Source organism: Nicotiana tabacum, chromosome 1, assembly GCF_000715075.1.
Source record: "Nicotiana tabacum cultivar K326 chromosome 1, ASM71507v2, whole genome shotgun sequence".
Taxonomy (NCBI): Eukaryota; Viridiplantae; Streptophyta; class Magnoliopsida; order Solanales; family Solanaceae; genus Nicotiana; species Nicotiana tabacum.
Window position 1 is genome coordinate 53,793,053 of NC_134080.1, and position 25,871 is coordinate 53,818,923.

At 40.5% G+C, this 25,871-nt stretch overlaps 1 protein-coding gene across 1 annotated transcript; it reads right to left on the minus strand.

The window, feature by feature from the left end:
• Positions 1–21,184: 21,184 nt before the first annotated feature.
• LOC107777946 (protein indeterminate-domain 7) lies at positions 21,185–24,451 on the minus strand. The gene is made up of 3 exons (XM_016598116.2): positions 23,829–24,451; positions 23,206–23,602; positions 21,185–22,247 (listed from the first exon to the last, which is right to left on the minus strand). Exons 1-3 carry the CDS (start codon positions 24,016–24,018, stop codon positions 21,350–21,352), a joined length of 1,485 nt encoding a protein of 494 aa, XP_016453602.1. The 5' UTR covers positions 24,019–24,451; the 3' UTR covers positions 21,185–21,349.
• Positions 24,452–25,871: the final 1,420 nt, after the last annotated feature.

The window sequence follows — 25,871 nt, forward strand, 5'->3', positions numbered from 1 at the left end:
TAATGGAATACTAGAGGTATGGAGGCATGCCTTGGAGTCTAAAGGTTTCAAGTTGAGTAGGACTAAGACAGAATATGTGGAATGTAAGTTCAGCGACGTGATGGGAAGAGGATATGGAAGTCAGGCTTGACTCACAGGTCATCCTCAAGAGAGAAAGTTTTAAGTACTTAGGGTCAATTATCTAGGGAGATGGGGAGATCGACGGAGATGTTACGCACCGTATTAGGGTGGGGTGGATGAAATGGAGGTTAGCGTCTGGAGTCCAGTATGACAAGAATGTGCCACCATAACTCAAAGGTAAGTTCTATAGAGTGGTGGTCAGACCGGCCATGTTGTATGGGGCTGAGTGTTGGCCATTCAAGAATTCACATATCTAGAAGATGAAAGTAGCAGAAAAGAGGATATTGAGATGGATGTGTGGGCACACTAGGCCAGATAAGATTAGGAATAAAGATATTCGGGAGAGGGTGGGCGTGGCTCCGGTGGATGACAAGATGCGGGAAGTGTGGCTTAGATGGTTTGGACACATGTAGAGGAGAAGGCTAGATGCCCTGGTTAGGAGGTGTGAGCGGTTGGCTTTGGCAGGTACGAGAAGAGATAGAGTGCGGCCTAAGAAGTATTGGGGCGATGTGATCAGAAAGGACATGGCGCAACTCTAGATTTCCGAGGACATGGCTCTTGATAGGAAGGTATGGAGGTCGAGCATTAGGGTTGTAGGTTAAAGGGTAGTCGAGCGGTTTTCCTCTTTGTCCCGATTTCCCTCTTTGTACCGACGAGTATGATAGTGTTTTGTCTAGAACTGCTAGCGATTTATGTTGTGTTTCATACCTTTGCATAATATTTCTGTTGCTACTTTTCCATTTATTCGCTACCTCTCACATTGCTGATATTATTTTTTAGGTTTTGTTGTCACAGATTGTATCTAAGTCGATGGTCTCTCGGAAATAGCCTCTCTACCCCCTCTAGGGTAAGGGTAAGGTCTGCGTACACTCTACCCTCTCCATACCCTACTGGTGGGATTTTACTGGGTTGTGTGTCATTCACGATGTTAGTCTCGCGTTTGCGCAGGGTCGAGCTGAGTGATCTTCGCGTTCACGATTGAGCCACCGCGTTCGCGATGAAGGATTTTTGACTGAAGCAAGTTTGTGCTTCGCGAACGAGAGGGTTCTTTCACGCTCGTGAAGAAGGGATCACTAGGTGGAATATAACATTTCAAAATCGAGGGTTAGTCCATTTTTAACATAACTTGAGATAGAAACTCAGATTTGGACAAAATTTGGGGGATTTTCAGAGGAAGCTATTGGGTAACGATTCTTGACCCATTTATGATAATATTCCACTAATCTATAATTGATTCCATCTTTTAATTTTGGAATTGGGTTGAAAATTTTGGGAAAATGGGAGAAGTTCTTCAATTAAGTTTTTGTGTTTTGATTCGGATTTTGATATCAGATTTGGACAATTTTGGTACGAGTGAGCTTGTGAGTGAATGCGTATTCATATTTTGTAACCTTTACCCGATTCCGAGACATGGGCCCTGGTCGACTTTTTTGGGGCTATTTTCTAATTTCTTGCTTAAACCTTGATTTCATTAATTAGATTAGTTTCTTATAGTTATATTTATGGTATGTAATTGCTTTTGGCTAGATTTGGGCCATTCGGAGTTGAAAAATCGTGGAAAAGGCATTCTTACTGATTGATTGAGCTTGGTTCGAGGTAAGTTGCTTGCCTAACCTTGTGTGGGGGGAAATCCCCTTAGGAGTTGGTACTGTTGTATTATGTGAGCGTTGTGTACGCGAGGTGATGAGTGCGTGCACATGCTATTTGTTGTAAACTCCGATTTTACTGAGTATTAACCTATTTTTATCTTAATCGATTTATACCAGCATGTGTAGTTATCATGTTTAGTCTAATATCGCATGTCTACGTGCTTTAACTGCTTATTTGAACTGTCTATTTGATTTCCTATTTTTCCTTGATCTGTGTCAGTCTTAACTGTAGAATTCTTGTTGTTAATTGCTGTATTCATTGATTTGAGCTGTGTGTTTACTTTTGGGACTACGAGGTGGTACCTCAAGAGATCCCCCACACATTTACTTTTGAGACTACGAGGCAGTACCTCGGGAGATCTCCTTGAACATTTACTTTTGAGACTACGAGGCGGTACCTAGGGATATCTCCTTGCATATTTACTTTTGGGACTACAAGATAGTATCTTGGGAGATCCCATGCTATTTTATTCCTGTGTGTCGTAATGTTATTTGTTGTGGTTTCCTCTTTGTTAATTCCAGTCTCTTATTATACTGCAATTTTTTTTGCCTTATTTATTTTTTATATACCAGTAGGGTCATGACCTGACCTCGTCACTACTCGATCGAGGTTAGGCTTGACACTTACTAGGTACCGTGTGGTGTACTCATGCTACTCTTCTACACATGTTTATGTGTAGATCCATGTACTTCTTATCAGTCACGTCATCAGTGAGCAGTGACAGTTTGGAGACTTCAAGGTATATCTGTCGCGTCCACAGACCTCGGAGTCCCTCTCTATTCCCTCTTATGTCTTTTATCTTTTCGTATTTTTCTTAGACTCTAGTGTGTAGAGATACTAGTTTTCTTCTATACCTTGTGACTTATGATGTTCCGGGTTTTGGAAAATACGGTGTATACTCGAGTGTGGGTCATTGTACATGTCGAGCAGTATCTTTATCAGTTATTTAATTACTTGTTGCTATTAGTTGTTAAAAGTTTTGTTTTTCATTTTCGTTATTCTGTAAATGCTAGGCTTACCTAGGTGCTAGTCGTACAAACTAGGTGCTATCACGATATCTCATTAAGGGAGGATTAGGTCGTGACAAAATCGCGACCGAGGGCCGATAGGTGTTGTTCGAACTTGGTCGAACTTAACCTTTTGTTAAATCATGACCGAGGGTTGGTAGGTGTTATTCAAACTTGGTTGAATTTAACCTTTTGTTAACGCACGGCAGAGGACCAATAGGTGTTATTCGAACTTGGTCGTACTTAACCTTTTGTTCAATCACGCCCGAGGGACGGTAGGTATTATTCAAACTTGGTCGAATTTAACCTTTTGTTAAGGCTGTTTTGATAAACTAAAGTTTCTATTACTTTGATGTTGTTGCTCTGATTAAATAATTAGAGAAAGGTACAAACTTTGGGCATTGGCTGGCGTCCCATTCCCGGTCTATCTAGTCCATTCATTTTTTGATGTAGAGAGTATTAAGGAGTGGGGCAATGAAAGTGTGATGACCCAAAAGGTCATTACCTGTTTTTAAAATGAATTCTGCATTCTGAGGCCTTAAAAACCTCCTTTTGTCTCACCTCTATTTGCGTGCACATTCCGGGCACGTAGCCGCAAAGCTAATATGTAAAAATCTGTGAAAATGGTAAATTTTGATTATGAAATGAATTAAGTTAACTTCGGTCAACATTTTGGGTAAACGGACACGGACCCAGGATTGGATGGTCCCGGAGGGTCCGTAGGAAAATATGGGACTTGGGCGTATGCCCGAAATCGAATTCCGAGGTCCCAAGCCCGAGAAATGAATTTTTAAAGAAAATTATTTTCTGAAATTATTTATGAGATTTGGAAATGAATTGTGATTAGAACTCGATGGTATCGGGCCCATATTTTGGTTCCGGCGCCCAGTATAGGTCTTATATGTGATTTAAGATAAGTCTGTGAAATTTGGTAAGAAACGGAGTTGAAACGACGTGAATCAAATCGTTTTTGAGAAAATTGGAAAGTTGAATTTCTTGAGAAAATTTCATGATTTTGATGCTAAATGCATAGTTGTTGATGTTATTTTAGTGATTTGAATGCACGAGCGAGTCCGTATGATATTTTTAGGTTGGTGTGCATGTTTGGTTTGAAGCCCCGAGGGCTCGGGTGAGTTTTGGATAGGCCACGGGGTGTATTCTAGACTTGGAAAAATGGGCAGATTTTCAGCTGTAGCATTGCAGGCCTGCAGACTTCGCATTTGCGAAGCCTGGCTCGCAAATGCAAGATCGCAAATGCGAAAGAGGCCCAGGTCAACCTATCCTCGCAATTGCGAGGATTCTATCGCAAATGCAATTCCCTGTCTTTAAGCCAGTCGTCGCAATTGCGACGCATCCTTCGCATTTCCCACCTCGCAAATGCGAAATCTCCATTGCAAATGCGAACATAGCAGGGGTCGGGGTTCGTAGTTCCCATACCTACAACTTTTTATACTTAGCCAAAAATCAACCATTTTCACATCTTTTCAAAACACAAACACCCTAGGGCGATTTTTCATGAACAACTCTTCTTCCAAATCGATTGTAAGTCAATTTTACTCATTTCCTTCAATCATTAACATCTTTTAACATGATTTCAACTCAAAACCAATGATTTTCATAGGGGAAGTTGGATGTTTTGGGTAGAACCTAGGTTTTTCAAAAATTGGGGATTTGGACCTCGATTTGAGGTCCAATTACAAAACAAATTATATATTTGAGTTCATGGGGGATGAGTAATCAGGTTTTGGTTTGAACCTCGAGTTTTGACCATGTGGGCCTGGGGGCGATTTTTGACTTTTTGGGTAAAACTTTGGAAAACTCATTTTCATGCATTGAGGTTGATTCATTTTGCGTTTATTGATGTAATTAAGTAACTTGAGGCTAGATTCGAGCGAATTGGTGGTGGAATCAAGGGGTAAAGCGATAGTTGAGACGTGAATTGTGTTCGTGGCATCAAGGTAAGTGTTTGGTCTAACCTTAGTTTGAGGGATTAGGAGTTGTGTCCTATTTGCTACTTATTTCTTATTGAGTACGGCGTATATGCATGGTAACGAGTATCTATACGTTGTCAAGCATGAATGTGACAATAATATATGTGGATCGGGTTGCATACCACAACAATGATATAGGTGGATCGGGTTGCACGCCGCAACAGTGACAAATGATATGGATTGGGTTGCACGCCGCAATAGTGTTGTTATATATTGGGATCGGGTTGCGCGCTGCAACAATTGTTGATACAAAGTATTTATAGATTGGATACAAGTTTCTTATTGTTTTGCCATGAATTCTAAGCTGTCCTTATGCCGTTACTCTTGATTTACTGTTGATATTAATACACCACCGCAGCATGTACCCCCTTCCATCCTTACTTGTTTATTCCTGTTTTATTTTCCCCTGTATATTATATAACTGCATAGGTTCATTTGGTAGTCTGGTCTTAGCCTCGTCACAACTTCGCCGAGGTTAGGCTAGGCACTTACCAGCACATGAGGTAGGTTGTGCTGATACTACACTCTGCACTATGTGCAGATCCCGGAGCAGTTCTTGGATCATAGCATTTGGGTGGCTACCTTCAGTCCACGCGGAGATCCAAGGTAGACCTGCAGGCATTGGCAGGCCCTGGAGTCTCCTGTATCCTTTATTTCATGTTTCATTTCTTTGATTCGGAAACAATGTATCTTTATTTTCGGACATTGTATTTAGCACTCTTAGATCGTCTTGGTACTGTGACACCAGTTCTGGGTGATTAAAGTTTAGACAGTTGTATTAGATTCATATTTCAGATATTTTACTACATTGCTTCTGCTAAATGAAATTTTCACTATTTTTCACATTATTGCTTTATAAATTCTAAAGGGATATAAAAATGGATAAAGGTAATCTGTTCAATAATTGGCTTGCCTAGCTCACATTAGTAGGCACCATCACGACTCCCGAAGGTGGGAAATCCAGGTCGTGACAAGTTGGTATCAGAGCTCTAGGTTACATGTGTCTCACAGTTCAAAGACAAGATTATTAGAGTCTGAGGGATCGGTACAGAGATGTCTGTATTTATCCCCAGAGGCTACAGAGTTAGGAAAAACTTCATTATTCCTTCCTATCGTGCAGTTTGGTTTCTCAATGCTAATTGAATTTCTACTCTGTTCTTTCACAGATGGCGAGAACACACACTTCCTCATCCACTGACCAGTAGCCCGAGCCCCCAGCAGCAGCTCCCACGAGGGGTAGAGGGCGAGGCTGTGCTAGAGGCCGAGACAGGGGCAAAGCTCAGCCTAGAGCAGCAGCACCAGCGGCAGAGCCTCAGGTTGACTTTGATGATGAGGTTCCAGCCCCAACAGTTCTGGTGGGCCCAACTCAGGTCCCAGAGGTGTTTATTGCTACCCTAGTACTCTAGGACGCTCTGGTCTATCTAGTGGGCCTTATGGAGAGTGTCACCTGAGCAGGCTTGCTTCTTGTAGCACCAGCCGTCTCTCAGGCTAGAGGAGGAGCCCAGACTCCTGCTACTTGCATTCTGGAGCAGGTAGCTCTCCAGTTTCAGACTCTAGTAGTTCAGCCAGTTGGAGCAGTTCAGCCAGGTGTGGTAGCTCAGGCCGGTGATGGAGCAGCTATGTCTCCTGATGCTTTGTAGAGATTGGACAGGTTCACCAAGCTCTTCACTACTATCTTCAGTGGTGCATCTTCTGAGGATCCCCAAGATTATTTAGACAGCTGTCATGAGGTTCTCAGGAACATGGGGATAGTTGAGACTAATGGGGTCGATTTTGCTACTTTGTGCTTGTCTAGATCCGTCAAGACTTGGTGGAGAGATTATTGTTTGGCTAGACTAGCCGGATCACCAGCCTTGACTTGGGAGCAGTTTACTCAGCAATTTCTAGAGAAGTTTCTCCCCATCACTCAGAGAGAGGCCTATTGGAGGTAGTTTGAGCGTCTCCAATAGGGTTCTATGACTGTTACCCAGTATGAGACCAGATTCATCGACTTGGCTCGTCATGCTCTTATCATACTTCCCACCAAGAGAGAGAGAGAGAGAGAGGGTGAAGAGGTTTATTGATGGACTTATTCAGCCGATTCGTCTTTAGATGGCTAAGAAGGCTGGGAGTGAGATATCTTTCTAGGAGGCGGCCAATATGGCCCGGAGGTTGAGATGGTTCTATCATAGGGAGGTGGTCATGGGTCGAATAAGAGGCCTCATCATTCATGTAGATTCAGTGGTGCCTCGTTTGGAGGCAGGAATTCGTATGGTAGAGGCCATCCTTCTAGGCCCTTTCAGTTAGCACTTCAGGTTTCTCACGGTGCTTCGGGTGGCCGTGGTTCTCATATGCAGTATTATGATCAGCAGCCCTATAGTGCACCACCAGCTCCTATCAGTGCACCGCTGCTCCAGAGTTTTCGGGGTGGTCATTTAGGTCGCCAGGATCGGTCTCAGTTTCCTCAGCCGCAACATTCAGGTTGATGTTTTGAGTGTGATGAGTATGGTCATATCAGGAGGGCTTGTCCGAGATTGGTGGGTACTCAGTCACAACAGTAGGGTTCCCGTGCTATGGTTCAGGCACCAGCTATTCCACAGCCCGCCCAGCCAGATAGAGGGGGGTTAGAGGTGCTAGAGGTGGAGGTGGAGGTAGAGGTGTTAGAGGTGGAGCTCAGACCGCTAGAGGTGGAGGACAGCCAGCTGCAGGCCATCCCATAGATATAGTCCAGGGTGGTAGGGCCCAACCCCAATGTTATGCTCTTCTAGCCAGGCCTGAGGCGCTGAGGCTTTTGATGCAGTTATTATAGGTACTGTTCTGGTTTGTGGCAGAGATGCTTCAGTTTTATTTGATCCAGGGTCTACCTACTCCTATGTGTCATCTTATTTTGCACCGTATCTGGTCACGCCTAGTGATTCTTTGAGTGCCCCTGTTAATGTGTCTACACCGGTGGGTGATTCTATTATGGTAGATCGAGTCCATCGCTCTTGTATAGTTGTGATTGGGGGTCTTGAGACTCGTGTAGATTTGCTGCTTCTGGACATGGTTGATTTCGATATCGTATTGGGGATAGACTGGTTATCACCTTACCACTCTATCTTGGACTGTCATGCCAAGACGGTGACGTTAGCCTTACAGGGTTTACCTCGTTTAGAGTAGAGAGGGACTCCTGGTCATTTTACCCGTAGTGTCATCTCTTATGTGAAGGCTCGGCGTATGGTCGAGAAGGGGTGTTTGGCCTATTTGGAATATGTTCGTGATTCTAGTGTCGATGTTCCTCCTATTGATTCTGTGCCGGTTGTTCATGAGTTCCCTAAGGTATTTTCTTTAGACCTTCCGGGTATGCCACCTGACAGAGATATTGAATTTTGCATTGATTTGGCTCCGGGCACTCAGCCCATTTCTATCCTACCGTATCGTATGACCCCGCCTCAGTTGAAAGAGTTGAAGGAGCAGTTGCAAGACTTGCTTGAAAAAGGGTTTATTAGACCTAGTGTTTTGCCTTGGGGTGCGCCGGTGTTGTTCGTTAAGAAGAAGGATGGATCGATGAGAATGTGTATTGATTACCGGCAGTTGAATAAAGTTACAATCAAGAATAAGTATCCATTGCCGAGGATTGATGATTTGTTTGATCAGCTTCAGGGTGCCAAGGTATTTTCGAAGATTGACTTGAGATCTGGACACCATCAGTTGAGGATTAGGGCATCCAATGTTCCTAAGACAGCTTTCCGCACTCGGTACGAGCATTATGAGTTCTTGGTGATGTCATTCAGGTTGAGAAATTCCCCAACAACTTTTATAGATTTGATAAACCGAGTGTTCAGGCCTTACTTGGATTCGTTCGTGATAGTCTTCATTGATGATATTTTGATATATTCCCCTAGTCGGGAGGAGCACGAGCAGCATCTTAGAGTGATTCTTCAGATTTTGAGGGATAGTCAGTTGTATGCCAAGTTTTTGAAATGTGAGTTTTGGTTGAGTTTAGTTGCATTCCCAGGTTGTGTTGTATCCGTAGAGGGTATTTAGGTTGATCCGAAGAAGATTGAGGTAGTCACGATTGAACTGGCCTAGACCAGCATCAGCTATAGAGATTCGGAGTTTCTTGGGATTGGCAGGCTACTATCGTCGGTTTGTGGAGGGGTTTTCATCTATTGCAGCCACGATGACCAAGTTGACCTAGAAGGGTGCCTATTTCAGATAGTCAGACGAGTGTGAGGCGAGCTTTCAGAAGCTCAAGATAGCTCTGACTACGGCACCGATGTTGGTTTTGCCTACAGGTTCAGGGCCTTATACAGTTTATTGTAATGCATCTCGTATTGGACTTGGTGCGGTGTTGATGCAGGATTGTAAAGTCATTGCCTATGCTTCACGGCAGTTGAAGATTCATGAGAAGAACTATCCAGTTCATGATTTGGAGTTGGCAGCCATTGTTCACACGTTGAAGATTTGGAGACATTATATGTATGGCGTGGCATGTGAGGTGTTCACGGATAACTAGATTCTACAGTATTTGTTAAAGCAAAAGGAGTTGAATTTGAGGCACAGAAGGTGGTTGGAGTTGTTAAAGGACTATGATATCACCATCTTATATCATCCGAGAAGGGCTAACATGGTGGCCGATGTTTTGAGTAGGAAGTCAACCAGTATGGGCAGTTTCGCTTATATTCCGGTCGGTGAGAGGCCGCTTGCTTTGGATGTTCAGGCCTGGGCCAATCAGTTCGTGAGGTTAGATGTTTCTGAGCCCAGCCGTGCGTTAGCTTGCACCATCGCTCATTCTTCATTATTAGAGCGAATCCGAGATCGGTAGTATGATGATCCTCATTTGTGTGTCCTCAAGACACGGTGTAGCACGGAGGTGCCAAGCAGGTTACCCTAGGTGATGATAGAGTTTTGAGATTGCAGGGTCGAGTTTGTGCGCCTAATGTGGATGGACTCCGAGAGTTGATTTTAGAGGAGGCCCATAGCTCCCGGTACTCTATTCATCCAGGCGCCGCAAAGATGTATCAGGATTTGCGGCAGCATTACTGGTGGAGAAGAATGAAGAAGGATATCGTTGCATATGTGGCTTGGTGTTTGAACTATCAACAGGTTAAGTACGAGCATCAGAGGCCTAGTGGTTTGTTTCAGATGATTGAGCTTCCCGAGTGGAAGTGGGAGCAGATCACTATGGACTTCGTTGTTGGACTCTCATAGACTCAGAGGAAGTTCGACGCAGTGTGGGTTATTGTTGATGGCTGACCAAGTCAGCACATTTCATTCCTGTGGCAGTCTCCTATTCTTCCGAGAGGTTAGTTGAGATCTATATTCGGGATATTATTCGTCTTTATGGTGTGACCGTGTCTATCATTTCGGACCGAGGTACGCAGTTTACCTCGCATTTCTAGATAGCAGTTTAGCGAGAGTTGGGCACACGGGTTAAGTTGAGCATAGCATTTCATCCTCAGACGGACAGGAAGTCCGAGGGACTATTTAAATTTTGGAGGATATGCTCCGAGCTTGTGTCATTGACTTTGGAGGCTCGTGGGATCAGTTCTTGCCTTTAGCAGAGTTTGCCTACAACAACAGCTACCAGTCGAGTATTCAGATGGATCATTACGAGGCTTTATATGGTAGGCGGTGTCGGTATCCGGTTGGATAGTTTGAGCCGGGAGAGGCTCGGTTGCTGGGTACAGATCTGGTTCAGGATGCCTTGGACAAGGTTAGGATTATTCAGGATAGGCTTCGTACAGTAAGGTTCAAGATTTGGCATTCATGGTCGGTGAGCGGGTATTACTTCGGGTGTCGTCTATGAAGGGCGTGATGAGATTTGGGAAGAAGGGAAAGCTATCCCTAGGTTCATTGGCATGTTTGAGATTCTTGATAGAGTGGGAGAGGTGGCTTACAGACTTGCGTTGTCGCCGAGCTTATTAGCCGTGCATCCAGTGTTTCATGTGTCCATGCTTCGGAAATATCACGGCGATCCATCCTACGTGTTAGATTTAAGCATTGTCCAGTTGGACAAGGACTTGTCTTATGAGGAGGAGCCGGTAGCTATTCTAGACCGGCAGGTTAGTCAATTGAGATCTAAGAGTTTTCCTTCTGTTCGTGTTCAGTGGAGAGGTCAGCCTGCCGAGGCATCGACCTAGGAGTCCGAGTCCGATATACGGAGCCGTTATCCACATCATTTCCCCGACTCAGGTACTTCCTTCTTCTATCCGTTCGAGGACGAACGGTTGTTTTAGAGGTTAAGAATGTGATGACCTTTTTGTGTTCTGAGGCCTTAAAAACCTCTTTCTGTCTTACCTCTATTTGTGTTCGCAGTCCGGGCGCATAGCCGGAAAGCTAATATGTGAAAATCTATGAAAAATGATGAATTTTGCCTTTAAAATGAGTTTAAGTTGACTTCGGTTAATATTTTGGGTAAACAGACTCGGACTCGTGATTTGACGGTCCCGGAGAGTCCGTTGGAAAATATGGGACTTGGGAATATGCCCGGAATTGAATTCCGAGGTCCCAAGCCCGAGAAATGAATTTTTAAAAAACATTATTTTCTGAAATTATTTATGAGATTTGGAAATGAATTATGATTAGAACTCGATGGTATCAGGCCCATATTTTGGTTCCGGTGCCCGGTACAGGTCTTATATGTGATTTAAGATAAGTCCGTGAAATTTGGTAAGAAACAGACTTGAAACGACGTGAATCGGATCGTTTTTGAGAAAATTGGAAATTTGAATTTCTTGAGAAAATTTCATGATTTTGATGCTAAATTCATAGTTGTTGATGTTATTTTAGTGATTTGAATGCACGAGCGAGTCCGTATGATATTTTAGGTTGGTGTGCATGTTTGGTTTGGAGACCCGAGGGCTCGGGTGAGTTTTGGATAGGCCACGGGGTGTATTCTAGACTTGGAAAAATTGCAGATTTTTAGCTGTGGCATTGCCGGCCTGGCTCGCAAATGCGAGATCACATATGCGAGAGGCATGTCGCAAATGCGAAAGAGGCCCAGGCCAGCCTATCCTCGCAATTGCTAGGATTCTATCGCAAATGCGATTCCCTCCCTTTAAGCCAGTCGTCGCAATTGCGACGCATCCTTCGCATTTCCCACCTTGCAAATGCGAAAACCCCCATCGCAAATACGAACATAGCAGGGTTCGGGGTTCGCAATTCCCATTCCTGCAACTTGCAACTTTTTATACTTAGCCAAAAATCAACCATTTTTCACATCTTTTCTAAACACAAACTCACTAGGGCGATTTTTCAAGAACAACTCTTCTTACAAATCGATTGTAAGTCAATTTTAACTCATTTCCTTCAATCATTAACATCTTTTAACATGATTTCAACTCAAAACCAATGATTTTCATAGGGGAAATTGGGTGTTTTGGGTAGAACCTAGGTTTTTCAAAAATTGGGAATTTGGACCTCGATTTGAGGTCCGATTTCAAAATAAATTATATATTTGGGTTCATGGGGGAATGGGTAATCGGGTTTTGGTTTGAACCTCGAGTTTTAACCATGTGGTCCCGGGGGCGATTTTTGACTTTTTGGGTAAAACTTTGGAAAACTCATTTTCATGCATTGGGGTTGATTCATTTTGCGTTTATTGATGTAATTAAGTAACTTGTGGCTAGATTCGAGCAAATTGGTGGTGGAATCAAGGGGTAAAGTGATAGTTGAGACGTGAATTGTGTTCGTGGCATTGCGGTAAGTGTTTAGTCTAACCTTAGTTTGAGGGATTAGGAGTTGTGTCCTATTTTCTACTTGTTTCTTGTTGAGTACGACGTATAGGCATGGTAACGAGTATCTATACGCTGTTGTCGAGCATGACCGTGAGTCTTAAATTGTGATTTATTGTGTTATTGAATAATACTATAGATTCTTAAATTGATGATTCTCTGTATTGAGCAAGGATTATGATTGTTCTCGTGGGAATTACTTATGATTGAGTATTAGTGTTAGCTGAGGTAGTTAGATGTTGGAATAAGTTTGGTTATAGCTATTTTCCCTTGCCGGGACGTAGTTACTTATACTGTCGATTCCTTTGCCGGGATAGTGTAGTTCTTTATTGATCCCTTGCCGGGACTCTTGTTATGATTGTTGTCGATTGTATATGTGGATCGGGTTGCACGCCACAATAATGATATATGTGGATCGGGTTGCACGCTGCAATAGTGATAAATAATATGGATCAGGTTGCACACCGCAACAATGATATAAGTGGATCGGGTTGTACCCCACAACAGTGATAAATGATATGGATCGGGTTGCACGCCGCAACAATAATATATGTGGATCGGGTTGCATACTGCAACAATGATATAGGTGGATTGGGTTGCACGCCGCAACAGTGATAAATGATATGGATCAGGTTGCACGCCGCAATAGTGTTGTTATATATTGGGATCGGGTTGCGCACCGCAACAATTGTTGATACAAAGTATTTATAGATTGGATACAAGTTTCTTATTGTTTTGCCATGAATTCTAAGCTGTCCTTATGCCGTTACTCTTGATTTACTGTTGATATTGATACACCACCGCAGCATGTACCCCCTTCCATCCTTACTTGTTTATTCCTGTTTTATTTTCCCCTGTATATTATATAACTGCACAGGTTCATTTGGTAGTCTGGTCTTAGCCTCGTCACTACTTCGCCGAGGTTAGGCTAGGCACTTACCAGCACCTAGGGTCAGTTGTGCTGATACTACACTCTGCACTATGTGCAGATCCCGGAGGAGCTCTTGGACCATAGCATTTGGGTGGCTACCTTCAGTCCACGCGGAGATCCAAGGTAGACCTGCAGGCATTCGCAGGCCCTGGCGTCTCCTTTATCCTTTATTTCCTGTTTCATTTCTTTGATTTGGAAACAATGTATCTTTATTTTCAAACTTTGTATTTAGCACCCTTAGATCGCTGTGGTACTGCGACACCAGTTCTGGGTGATTAAGGTTTAGACAGTTGTATTAGATTCATATTTCAGATATTTTACTACATTTCTTCCACTTAATGAAATTTCCGTTGTTTTTCACATTATTGCTTTATAAATGCTAAAAGGGTATAAAAATGGATAAAGGTAATCTGTTCAATAATTGGCTTGCCTAGCTCACATTAATAGGCGTCATCATGACTCCCGAGGGTGGGAAATTCGGGTCATGACAGAAAGAGAAACCAGTCCTTTCTTCGCATTCTTCAACTCAAAGTGTCCCTTTTGTTGCCTCGTTAAAAAACTCCTTGATAAAATCTTAATGGGACAAAACTCAAGTGAGGGAAAAAGAGTACGACTTGGGGCCACTTCTTCCCTTTAGAAGTTGAAGTATTTGAGATGGATGATGTTCTAATTGTTTGGTAATTGTTTTCTTCCATTGTATCTAGATGGAATGTACCCTTGTTTGCTTTGGTTGTAATTTTATACGGGTCGTCCCGGTTTGTTCCTAGTTTGCCTTCCCGTGGATCTCTGCTTGCTTGGCATTTGGCTTTGAGTGCATAGTCCCCGACTTTGAGTGGCCAGACCTTTGCCTTCTTGTTATAGTAACGTTCCTCTTGGTGCTTTTGGGCAACCATTCTTATGTATGACATATCTCTTTGTTCGTCGATCTCACCGAGCTCTTGCCTTTTAATCTCGTCATTACTAGTGCCGCTTTCATGGGAGTACCTTAGGCTCGATTCTCTGACTTCAACTAGTATGACTACTTCTATTCCATATACCAGAGAGTTGGGAGTCTCTCTTGTGTTTGTCTTCGGGGTGGTTTTATATGCCCACAATACGTCTGGGAGTATTTTCGGCCACAATCCTTTGCCGTCTTCGAGCTTTTTCTTCATGATTTTTAATATGGACTTGTTGGAGGATTCTACCTGCCTGTTACCCACAAGGTGATACGGGGTTGAAAGTATCCTCTTAATATGCCATTTCTCTAATAATTTGGTGGTTTTCTTTCTCGTGAACTAGGGTTCGCTGTCGCAGCTGATCTGTTTGGGTAGACCGAATCGACATATGATGTTTTTCCATATGAAGGTGATTGCCTCTTGTTTGCATATTTGGGAGAACGCTCCTGCTTCCACCCATTTAGAGAAATATTCAGTTAAAAGTAAAAGAAATCGTACATTACCTCGCCCTACTAGGAGGGGGCCAATGATGTTCATTCCCCACTTGATGAACGACCATAGAGAGGTGACTGAGTGGAGATGTTCGCCTGCTTGGTGAATTATTAGGGCATATTTCTGACATTGTTCGCATTTCTAAAAATTATGAGGCATCTTTTTTCATGGTGGGCCAGTAGTATGCTGTCCATATGAGATACCTAATGAGTGCTTGATCGCCGGAATGAGCACCGCAATGGCCTTCGTCGAAGATGCGATGGATTTGGTTTGAACCCAAACACCTTTCCAGAGGGACGTTGTATGTCCTTTTGTATAAGTTGCTATGGAGGAGGTTGTATCTGGCTACTTGTATTCTTAGTTTTTTGAATTCCTTTTTGTTGTTTGAGAGTGTGTTATCCTACAAGTAGGCGATAATACGATTGCGCCAATCCCAAGTTAAACTTACAAATCGTACCTCGATTTGGTCTAACGATGAGTTGAGGAGGTGGACTACACTTTTATCTCTGGTCATGATACTTTTGGTGGTTGCAACCAATTTGATGAGGTTGTCTGCTTTAATATTCTGAGCACGCGGGATTTGGTCGAGCTGGCACTCGTTGAACTTGGGTAGCAGCTTACATACCTCAGTCTGGTGTTTTTGCAACCTTTGTTCTTTTATTTGGAAAGTCCATATGACTTCTTGACTACGAGCTGTGAATTATAACCCTATACTTGAGTGCTAGTCTCAATCCTACAATTACGGCCTCATACTCAGCCTCGTTGTTAGTCATATCTAGGCATCTTATGGATTGGCGAATTACTTCGCCGATAGGGACCTCAAGTACAAGTCCCAGTCCAGATTCGAAAGCATTATTAGATTGTCGTCGGTGTATAAGACCTAGGGGTCTTGTGTTTGGAGAGAAGCTTGGATGGCTTCGTTCTCGACTTCAAACATTATCTTCGCGCTGAAGTTTGCGACGAAGTCGGTGAGCACTTGCAACATTATCATTGTTCGCAGATGATATGTGATATCGTGCTCGATTAGCTTGATGGCCCATTTGGCTAACCTCCCCAATAATTCAGGTTTATGTAAAATGCTTCTTGGAGGAAAAGTGGTAACGATCGAGATAGGGTGGTACCGGAAATAAGGTCTAAGCTTTCGTGAAGCTACGGCTAGTTCCAGGGCCAATTTCTCGAGGTGTAGGTACTTCGTCTCGGTGTCGATGAGTGTTTTGATAATGTAATAAATGGGAGATTGCATACCTTTACTTTCTCGTATTTGGACTACACTTTCTGCTACTTCGAAGACAGCGAGATAGACGAAGAGGTGCTCCCCGGGTTTGGGCTTTAAGAGCAGAGGTGGTGACAATAGATATGCCTTTAGCCCTTGCAAAGCTTGTACCTAATCGAGTGTCCACTCAAGCCCGTTATCCTTTTTGAGTATGCTGAAAAATCTGTGACACCTATCGGAGGACCGAGAGATGAATCTGGATAGGGCGGCGATTCGACCAATCAAACTTTGCACTTGCTTCTTAGTATTCAGTTGCTCTGGTATCCCTTTGATAGCTTTGATTTGGCCCGGGTTGACTTTGATCCCTCGTTGTGACACTAAGAAACCCAAAAACTTCCCGAAGACTACTCCAAACGCACACTTCTCTAGGTTTAGTTTCATTCTGTACCATCTCAGTATGTCGAAAGCTTCTTTCAAATGGTCGACATGGTCTTCTGCCCTTACGTATTTGACCAAATATACCTCCATGGTCTTTCTAAGCTGATCTTTGAACACTTTGTGACCAATCTTTGATAAGTATCTCCTGTGTTCTTCCACCCGAACGACATGAACATAAGAATATGTTCCTCGGTGGGTGATGAACATGATTTTATCTTGGTCCTCTTCTTCCATAAGTATCTAATTATAGCCCGAGTACTGGTCCAGAAAACTCAACAGCTCATGCTCGACTGTCGCATCGATGAGTTGGTCGATATATGGCAGCGAGAACAAATCCTTCGGGCATGCTTTGTTTAAATCTGTGAAGTCTACACATATCCTCTATTTCTCATTTTTCTTTTTGACCATCACTATATTGGCGATCCACTTGGGGTATTTCGATTCCCTGATGGAACCTTTTTATAATAGCCCTCAAGGACGACATCATTGATGGTGGGGATGAATTTTTGTCTGACCTGCCTTACCAGGGATAGAGTGGATCGGCGTTTAATTTATGTGTGGCAATCTCCTTGGGGATGCCTGGCATATATGCATGGCTGAAGGCAAGCAAATCCGCTTTAGTTATTAAAAAGTGTCTAAATTTACCTAGTTCTCGGAGTTTGCAGTTGATGTAGGCCTTTTTGCAGGAGTCGCTAGGGTCTAATTGAATGGGTTGAAGTCCTCGATAGTTGAGTCCATGGCTTCGACCGTTTGGAGGTCCATGATGACATCACTGGTTTCTTCTTGCATCGACCTCGACCCTGTTGATTGTTATGCCTCTTTTTCCTTGTCTTTCTTATATTGGGTTGTCGTGCTATCTAAGGCGCTGCAGTATCACTCTCGAGAGGTGCATTATTCTCCCTATATGCTGAATATCCCCCAAGGTGTTGGGAACTTAATTACTTGGTATAGGCTAGAGGGGACGACATTTATGGGATGTATCCATAGTTGTCCTACTATGGCATTGTATGTGGTGGCCTTGTCCATGATCTGGAATGTTGTCTCCAGACACCGGCCAAGACGGGGAGTGTAATTTCACCCGATGTTCGTTCAACTACCTTATTAGAACCGGTTAGTGCGATGCATCGTGGCACTATCTTGTTCTCAAGTCTCATCTTGGCGAGGACTCATGGATGGATAATGCATGCTCCACTCCCATCATCTACCATGATAAATTTGACATCAATATCTAAAATTCATAAAGTAATGATGAGAGCATCATTGTGAGGGAAAGTCAAACTGTCGGTATCTGACTCGCCGAAGATGATACTTTCTTCGAGTCCATCATACCATTCGTGGGTGATAGATCTTTTAAGCTTGTGATTTGAGTGGCAGTGAATTTAACGTCATTGATGGAGGTGTCATCGCTGCCGTCGATGATCATGTTGATGGTTTGAGCCGATGATGGCGGTTTCAACGGGCCTTAGCATTAACGACTTCTGGCAAAGTTGTTTTTCCCCTTGTCGCTCAGCAGCTCTTTGAGGTATCCATACTGCAACATATTCACAACATCTTCCCCCGTCCTCGGCCTAGATAGGCCATCATCATAGCATAAAGAAGATGAGGTGTAGGCTCTGATGTATGGCTGATGTCGTTCCTCATTTGGTCGTGAGATCGGGTGATCCTTATGTTATCTCTTTGTTCTATCCTGGGCTTGACTTTTACTGAGGCGAGGCATCGAGTTGGTCCGTTGAGGTCGTCATCATGTGCTCAGACTTCGACACAGTAAGCATTGTGGATTTCATCGCATGTAGTTGGAGGGTACTTCATCAATCGGCTCAATAATATTTTGGTTGCTCTTGAACCTTCTCTACTCAAAATGTTCTGGAAGGCCGCGACTACCACCCCTTCGGACACGTTTGGTAGGGTCATCCTTACCCTATTGAATCAGGAGAGGAAGTCTCTCAGTCCCTCTCCCCATGACTGCTTGATGGCGAAGATGTCGTTTACTGTTGTTTTAGTTTCTTGGCCCCGACATGCGCCATCACGAACTTATCGGCCATTTCTTCAAAAGTTTCTATGAAGCAGGCCGGTAGCTATGAATATCATGTTAATGCCCCTCCCGTGAGGGTTTTGCCAAATTTCTTCAGCAAAATAGAGGACATTTTCTCCTTGGTGAGGTATTTTCCCTTCACGGTTGTGACGTAATGAGTCACGTGATATTCGGGGTCAGTTGTTCCATTATATATCTTGAGATACAACGACATTTTAAAGGTCATTGGTATGGCATGTGGGACTGTTTCCTTGTTGTATGGATACTCTATGATTCTGTCGGCGTCCCTAGTTGGCAGTAGCTTAGTGGCGCCTAGTGTCTTGTTGACTTGTTCTTAGTGTTCTTTCATTTGATCTCTAAGCATTTTATTTTCATTCTCCATTTCTTCCATCCTCTTTAGAACAGAGGCAAGGACGCTATCACCTGCATTGTTAGTAACATTGTGAGTTATACCTGGTGTTGGAGAGTTTGGTTGGTCGCCCTGCTCGTCTACTCGTTGCACGGTGTGGGCTCTTACGGTCACTATGGTCGTGCATAGAGCAGGTTTGTTGAGTATGCTTACTATTGCCTGGGAAGTCACCTGTCACTTTAGTCTTTTCTCCTTGGTTACCTGCAATGTAAGGTTTCGTGCGTGCAGAAAAAGAGAAAAACCTCGTGGTTCATTAGGTTAGCAACTCACGTGAGTTGTAGATCTAAAGGAAACTAAAAGATTAGCTAAGAAGTCTCCAGAGACGATGCCAAACTGTTTGATACAAAATTTAGATTTGGGTTCAACCAGTTAGATTTAAATAAAGTAGAGTCAATTTTAGCAAATATTAATATTCAAAAGACAAAATAACCGATTTTGTAGTAGATAATATGTATGTTTGACTGAATGACAATAAATATGGACGACACTAATAATATTCAATGACCCCAAAAGTGCAGATAATATTAAATAATAATAAATAGCAATGAATGGAATTTATGTAAATAAGAGCGTGCGAGTCATCCAAAAAAAAGGTGAGATTGTGGATATTCCTTCTGACAATAATGAATGATTGATGAGCCTTCAAATGTTCAAGTAGTTCTTTGATCTAGTGGAAAAGTTATGCGAGAATCTTCGTGAAAAGATATTTCTAGTGCGCTTTCAATAAAGCCAATTTCTCTCTATCAAGTTAATGTATTTTTCTTAAAGTGAATATCTTATGTTCCTTATCATTGTGTCTCTTTCTATTTATAGAGAACATATACCTAAAAACCCTAATAGTAGATGTACAAAGAATATCCACTAGAATATTCTCTTTTTGTGTCTTATTCTAAACTAGTCGTTATAACTCTATCTAAGATGCTCGACCTCGACCTTGATCTTCACCGACTCTTCGACCACATCCTTTATCTCTTAAGGGACCACTTCGACCTAAGACATGTCTTTGTTGAAGTCGTACTTATAACACGTGGCAACCGATGAAAGCTATCTTGATGCCACGTGACTTGCTCATATCAAAGATGTTTTTGGCCCCATACAATAATCAACTACATCAAGAAGAATTCTGATTTCTTTGAATTGTATTCCGTGTTACATAATTGAATATGTAAGGTTTGAAATTGACATATATATAATAGAAATATTTAAAAGCATTAAGTCTAAACAAGCTGATGCTTCTACAGACTTCATTTTGTTTGTTTCCTTTTTTAAAATACAAAACTTGGGCCGCAAATAATTTACATGAATCGAATTCAATAAAATACGTAAAAATTACTAAAAAATACCTTTACCTCGTTAGTGTTAGTTCTATATTGTTCAACCCAAGCGAAGTGCATGCAGTTCTTCACCAGTACAGTCGCATTTTATCTCCCCACAATGTTAAGTAATGAGTAAAAATAGTGTGAATCAAAATATTAATTAAATTCTAGTAAAATTTGTCCATCCAAATAAAAATTCCAATTGGGGTATTTCGACATTTAACCCTCTATTTTAGATACATAACTTAGAACTCTTTTAAGAAAGAGACACGTACAAATAGTTGCAGATTTGAACATTCATCATTATCTGCCCAGAATCTTGGGCTTTTTGTTGTTAAAGTAGTTTACTTAAAATTAAAAGAAAGTTATATCCAACACCTTTTCTTCAGGATCTTAATATATATTTAAACTCTGTTTCGAAAAGAATAATGTATTTCGAATAGTAATGATCAAATTGAACATGCATTTATTTTTTCACGTGAACTCAAACATTATTCTCAAACTTTGCGAAACAAAATATACATACTTGGAAATTACATAAAATAGTATTCTTGTTTATATTAAAAACTGTGCAAATACATGAAAAAATTGTAGTAAAAGAAAAACTAATTGACTCTTTAAATGATAACAGTATTCTTATAGAATGAGACAAAGGAATTATTGTTCTACGAGGCATGCTGTAATATTTCTTGCTCAGTAATTAAGAGAAAATTTTACAGTATATATCGCATAACAAACACAAATTATGTAAGATATTTTTTCGTTTTTTAATTATATGAGAATTTTGAATTATAGTAAATATTCTTGTTTATAAATACTAGTAGTACTTATCTTGATAGACCAATCAACTCAAAGTTTCCTGTTGGTTGACATATGTAAGCTTGCTTCAGCTCTAAAACTGAGGTCTAATATAATGTACTTCCATTATTTATTCTAAAAAAAGGAAATTGAAGTGAATAACTGAAAGGATGAGTATTATAATAAATAAAGCTGAGTAATTAAGGAGGGGTGCTTAGCTCCCTTCCAAAAGGACTTTAAACAAAATACAAAACCAACAACAACAAAAATATTTTTGTTCTCTAATAAATTAAATGAAATAAAACTCAAAAACAGACTAATTAATTTTGCCAGGGTGATTGGTTTTGATTATGTTGCTGATGGTCAAATGAAGCAGCAGCAGCAGAAGAAGAAGAACCCATCTGATGATGAAGACCAGTTGTAGTAGTATTATTGAGAAAATCCCTATGATGTGGAAATGCTCTAAGTCCCAAGAAATCTCTTGTCAATCCTTCATTATTTTCTTTACCTCTCATTATCAAAGGATTATTTGCTCCACCAAATCCCTCATCAAAACCAACACTATTAGTAGTACAAGGCAAAGCAGTAGTAGTAGTAGTAGCAGCCATCATGTTTTGCATGTCATGGATTTGTTCCATAAACCCAGAGTTGACACTAAAATGACCAAAAGCACCTTTGTTATTGTTGTTGTCGTCGCCATAAGATGCCAAGCCATGACCAGTAACAAAATTACCAGTAGTAGGAGCCATAGTACTATTATTAGCACTAATATTTTGAAACTGATGATATTCACGTGAGGCTAAATCACCACCACCTGCCATGCCAGTTGTAGTAGCAATGGTAGTAGGACTGAAAAAACTAGGAGCAGAATTAGAATTAGAAGAAGTGACACCAATTTGTGCTGCTTTTTGTAGTAATGCAGTTGCACTCATGTGAGCTGATGTTGCTGCTGCCGCTGCTCCAAATATATTGTTACTGCTACTACTAGTAGGGTTGTGAATGAATAACTGAGACGAAAGCTCGTTCGAAGGGTGTGGAGGAAGAAGGTTGAAATTACTAAGTTGTTGTTGTTGTTCTTGTTTGAGTTGGAAGTTTTGGAGTGTATGGAGATTAAGGTGATGGGAGGTTGAAGAAGAAGAAATTAGAGGATTTGTTGTTCTTACACTTTCTTCTGCTAATGCATCACAAAAAGCTCTATGTGTGATGAAGCTATCCCTCCTATACAGAATAAAGAATAAAAAAACAGAAATTAACATTTTCATAAATAAAAATACAAACAAAACAAACAAACAAAAAGAAGAAACCATCAACACATGAATAATGCAGTATAGCTTTGAGTACTAGTACTGATAAAAGTGCATGCCCGCTATTTCGTCAACCCTTTTTGTCTTTCTTTTTTCTCTTCTTTTGGACAGATTAGATATATGTACAATACGAATCACTAAAGTTTTCGATACAAATTGCTTTTGCAGTGAGGTAAACGATAAAGTATGGACCCTCTCTTCTCTTTCTCTCTCTCACACACTGAGACAGTCTCATTTATATATTCAGTCGTACACATGAACTACACACGTGAACTTTGCTGTTTAGTTTCTATTAGTAACTAGTTTTGATTCAAAACGTCTTCTTTTCTCTCTATGTGAAGTATTGAATCTAATCTTTTTGACTAGCTAAGTGTGTGGGTTCTTGGAATCTGAGCACAACATGTAAACTGACTAATTGATTAAGACGCATAATTGAAAAAAAGTAGACTATCTATACACGCCTTAGGTGCGGTCATTCTCGAATCAACGCGGAATACTTTGTGTACGTGATGTTATTTTTAATAGAAAAAAAAATGATACATAACCACAACACTTTAACTCTATCAGGTTACCTAATGAATATTAATATAACTGGAACTGGTTATTTGAAAATAAGGTAAAAACTTATTATATAACATGCTAAATTATAACATATAATAGTGTAAAAAATGATTTATACTATCATAGTATATAAGTTAAATCCAATTGAAAATAATGGTAATGATTGCTTAATTTAGGAGAATGCTGGAGTAAGAGGAGAAGAAAATTGAGCAACAAGGGTTTGACTTTTGTATCCAAAATGATCAAGAATCTAATAATTAGTAGAATTGGTTTGAGAATGTTTGTTGGTGAACTTATTGTAATTAGCTTACCTAGAGAAAAGGGTTCCACAATCACATCTATACTCTCTAGTACCACAAATCTTGGAATGAGCTTTCCAATCAGACTGAACTGCATATCTCTTTGAGCATTTCTCACACTTCCATTTCTTCTCACCATGTTTTCTACAAAAGTGTTTCTTAATTCCAGTCAAATCCCCTAGTGCCCTTGAGGGATGATGGTGTACACATGAAGGCTCTGGACACACATATACTTTCTTCTTCACTTCCTTATTTGTTCTTTGCTTTAGTTTCCATGGCAAATTATGTCCTCTTCTGTGTAGTTGAAGATTTTGATCTCTTTGAAATCCTTTGTTACAGATCTCACATACAAATCTATTTGTTGCCAATAGACTTTTTGGAGATAAAGCTATCACTTCTGCTTCTGGATCTAATTCAAGAAAATATAAGTAAATTAGTTAAACCAATTAATACACAATCAAATGATCACTTAAAAGGTAATTGCAAATAATTCTATTTAATATACAGTGATCATAACCTAGAATAAATAGTAAATTACACTGACGATGTAAATAATTTTCAGACTGTTCGTGTATATAACTTAAATCCAATATATATTAACCAAAATATATAGTAGTAATAATAATTTGTAGTACCTGGATTGCCTGGTAGATTTCTCTTCTTCTTATTAGCAGGAGCTGGTTGTGTTTGAATGTTTGTTGGTGCAAGATGCTGTGGGTAGAGAGCACTACCAATTTCAGCTCTATTACTTGAAGATATGCTTGCTTCATTAGATGCAGATGTTAAATTTGACATACTATCATCTCCTACCATACCCTTAATCATTGCATTAAAAAAAGATATAATCTACTTTATATATATTTTGCTATCTCTCAAACCCTAGCTGAGAGAAGTGAAAAGAAGACAAAAGGCTGAAGAAGAATAGGTGTAAGAAAGCAAAGAGTAATAATAGTCTGTAAACTGCTAAGCTACAGTCTCTCCTATCTTGTTCAAGAATTGGAAAAAGAGAAACCAAAGGTCTGAGTGAAAGCTGCTTTCAAGATTAATTCAATAAAAGCCATACACATGAGAACAAATGAAACCAAGCAAAATTATAAGATTCTTTATAGATAAAAGGAAACTTTCTAGAGAGAGAAGACAGGAGAGAGAGAGAGAGAGAGAGAGAGAGAGAGAGGTTGTGGATGAGAAGGTCTCCTTTGTTTAGTCTTCCAACCCATCAAAACCATAGCCAAAGGGTAGGAAGCTTGCTCTGACGTTGCATTTTGTCTTTTGCTTTGTTCTCTTCTCAATCATACAAATGTTACCCTCTTTGCATTATTGTACATATTTTGCTCTTCTCATTCTAATTAATTGTTCTTTTAGGCACACATTTTATTTACCAAGTTATTTTTATTAAAATTTACAGCTTTTATACATTAATAGTGTAAAAGAATTTTATACTATTAAGTCACCTAAAAAATAATTAAGATAACCATCTTATGCAATAAATTAAAATAAATCGATATACAATATAAAAATTCTTAACACTTTCAGTGTACATATATTATTAATTCCATCTTCATTTCAGCATATTTCCCATTTTACCAAAAAGAGAAAAGGTAAGCATACGAAAAATTATTTAAAAGTTCAATTTGCCATCTATACTTTGTAAACTTCAGCAACCTTCCAATTTCTTTCATGGTATATTGCTTCATCCTTAGCGTTTAACGGAAATCTAGAGTGAGTTGATATTAGAAATGCTATATGATAAAGATTTGTCATATATATATATTGACAATATAATAATTTTTTTACATTATCGCTATACTTGTTATAATAGGTTACTCATCATTTATTCTAGATTATCACACTATTAAATAAAGTACTTTGCACCGTCAATAACATAATTCTAGAGTGGATAGCCTGTTTGGCCTAATTTCTAAAATCGGCTTATTTTGGAAAGTACTTTTATCAAAACTTGGTGAGACGCAGTTTGTGTTTGACTAATTAATTTAGAAGAAACTTTTGAACAACAATTAGTATTTGATCAAGGTTTGATAAAAAATGCTTCTAATTGTATATATATTTTTTCGTCTCAAAAGTGCTTTTCATAAAAGTGCTTTTAGGGAGAACTACTTATTACGAAGTGATATTACAAATTGTTAGTTAGGTAGTTAGGAGTTCAATTACTGAGTTGGCCAGCTGTAAATTAACGGATCCGGCCTGTTAGTTAGTTGAGCCTTAGTAGAGTTAGCTAGTTGATTAACACATCACATGTATATATATTTATATTGTTAACAAAGCGAAGTAGCAGCTATCATTTCCTCACAATCCTCTCATCAGCTCATTCATTCACATGCTCTGCAACTCCATAGAAGTAGCTTCGAGTTCACTGCTCCTTCATCGATAGCAGATCATGTAGATTTTAGCATGGTATCAGAGCCACTGATGCTCATCAATTGCTGAGATTGACCATCTCTATTTAGTGATATGTTTCTTCTTCTCAATTAGCTAGCTCCTTTTTTTTGCTCATCAATGGCAGAAACTACAATTCTTTATACTCATCCTCTGTACCTTGGGCCATCGAATACTCCCGATGTTGTTCTGATTCATGTGAAGCTTACATGATCAGAAAATACGGCTTATGGAGAAAGACAATAAAAATTACCCTTTTAGGGTTTGTGACTGGTACTTGTACA

Bases quoted from the DNA above. Each gene is read 5' to 3' on its own strand.
- LOC107777946 (XM_016598116.2), bottom strand. From the start codon at position 24,018: ATGATTAAGGGTATGGTAGGAGATGATAGTATGTCAAATTTAACATCT. The intron at 23,603-23,828 runs GTACTACAAATT...TTCTTGAATTAG, and splicing joins AAATCTACCAGGCAATCCAG to ATCCAGAAGCAGAAGTGATA. The intron at 22,248-23,205 runs GTAAGCTAATTA...TATTCTGTATAG, and splicing joins TGTGGAACCCTTTTCTCTAG to GAGGGATAGCTTCATCACAC.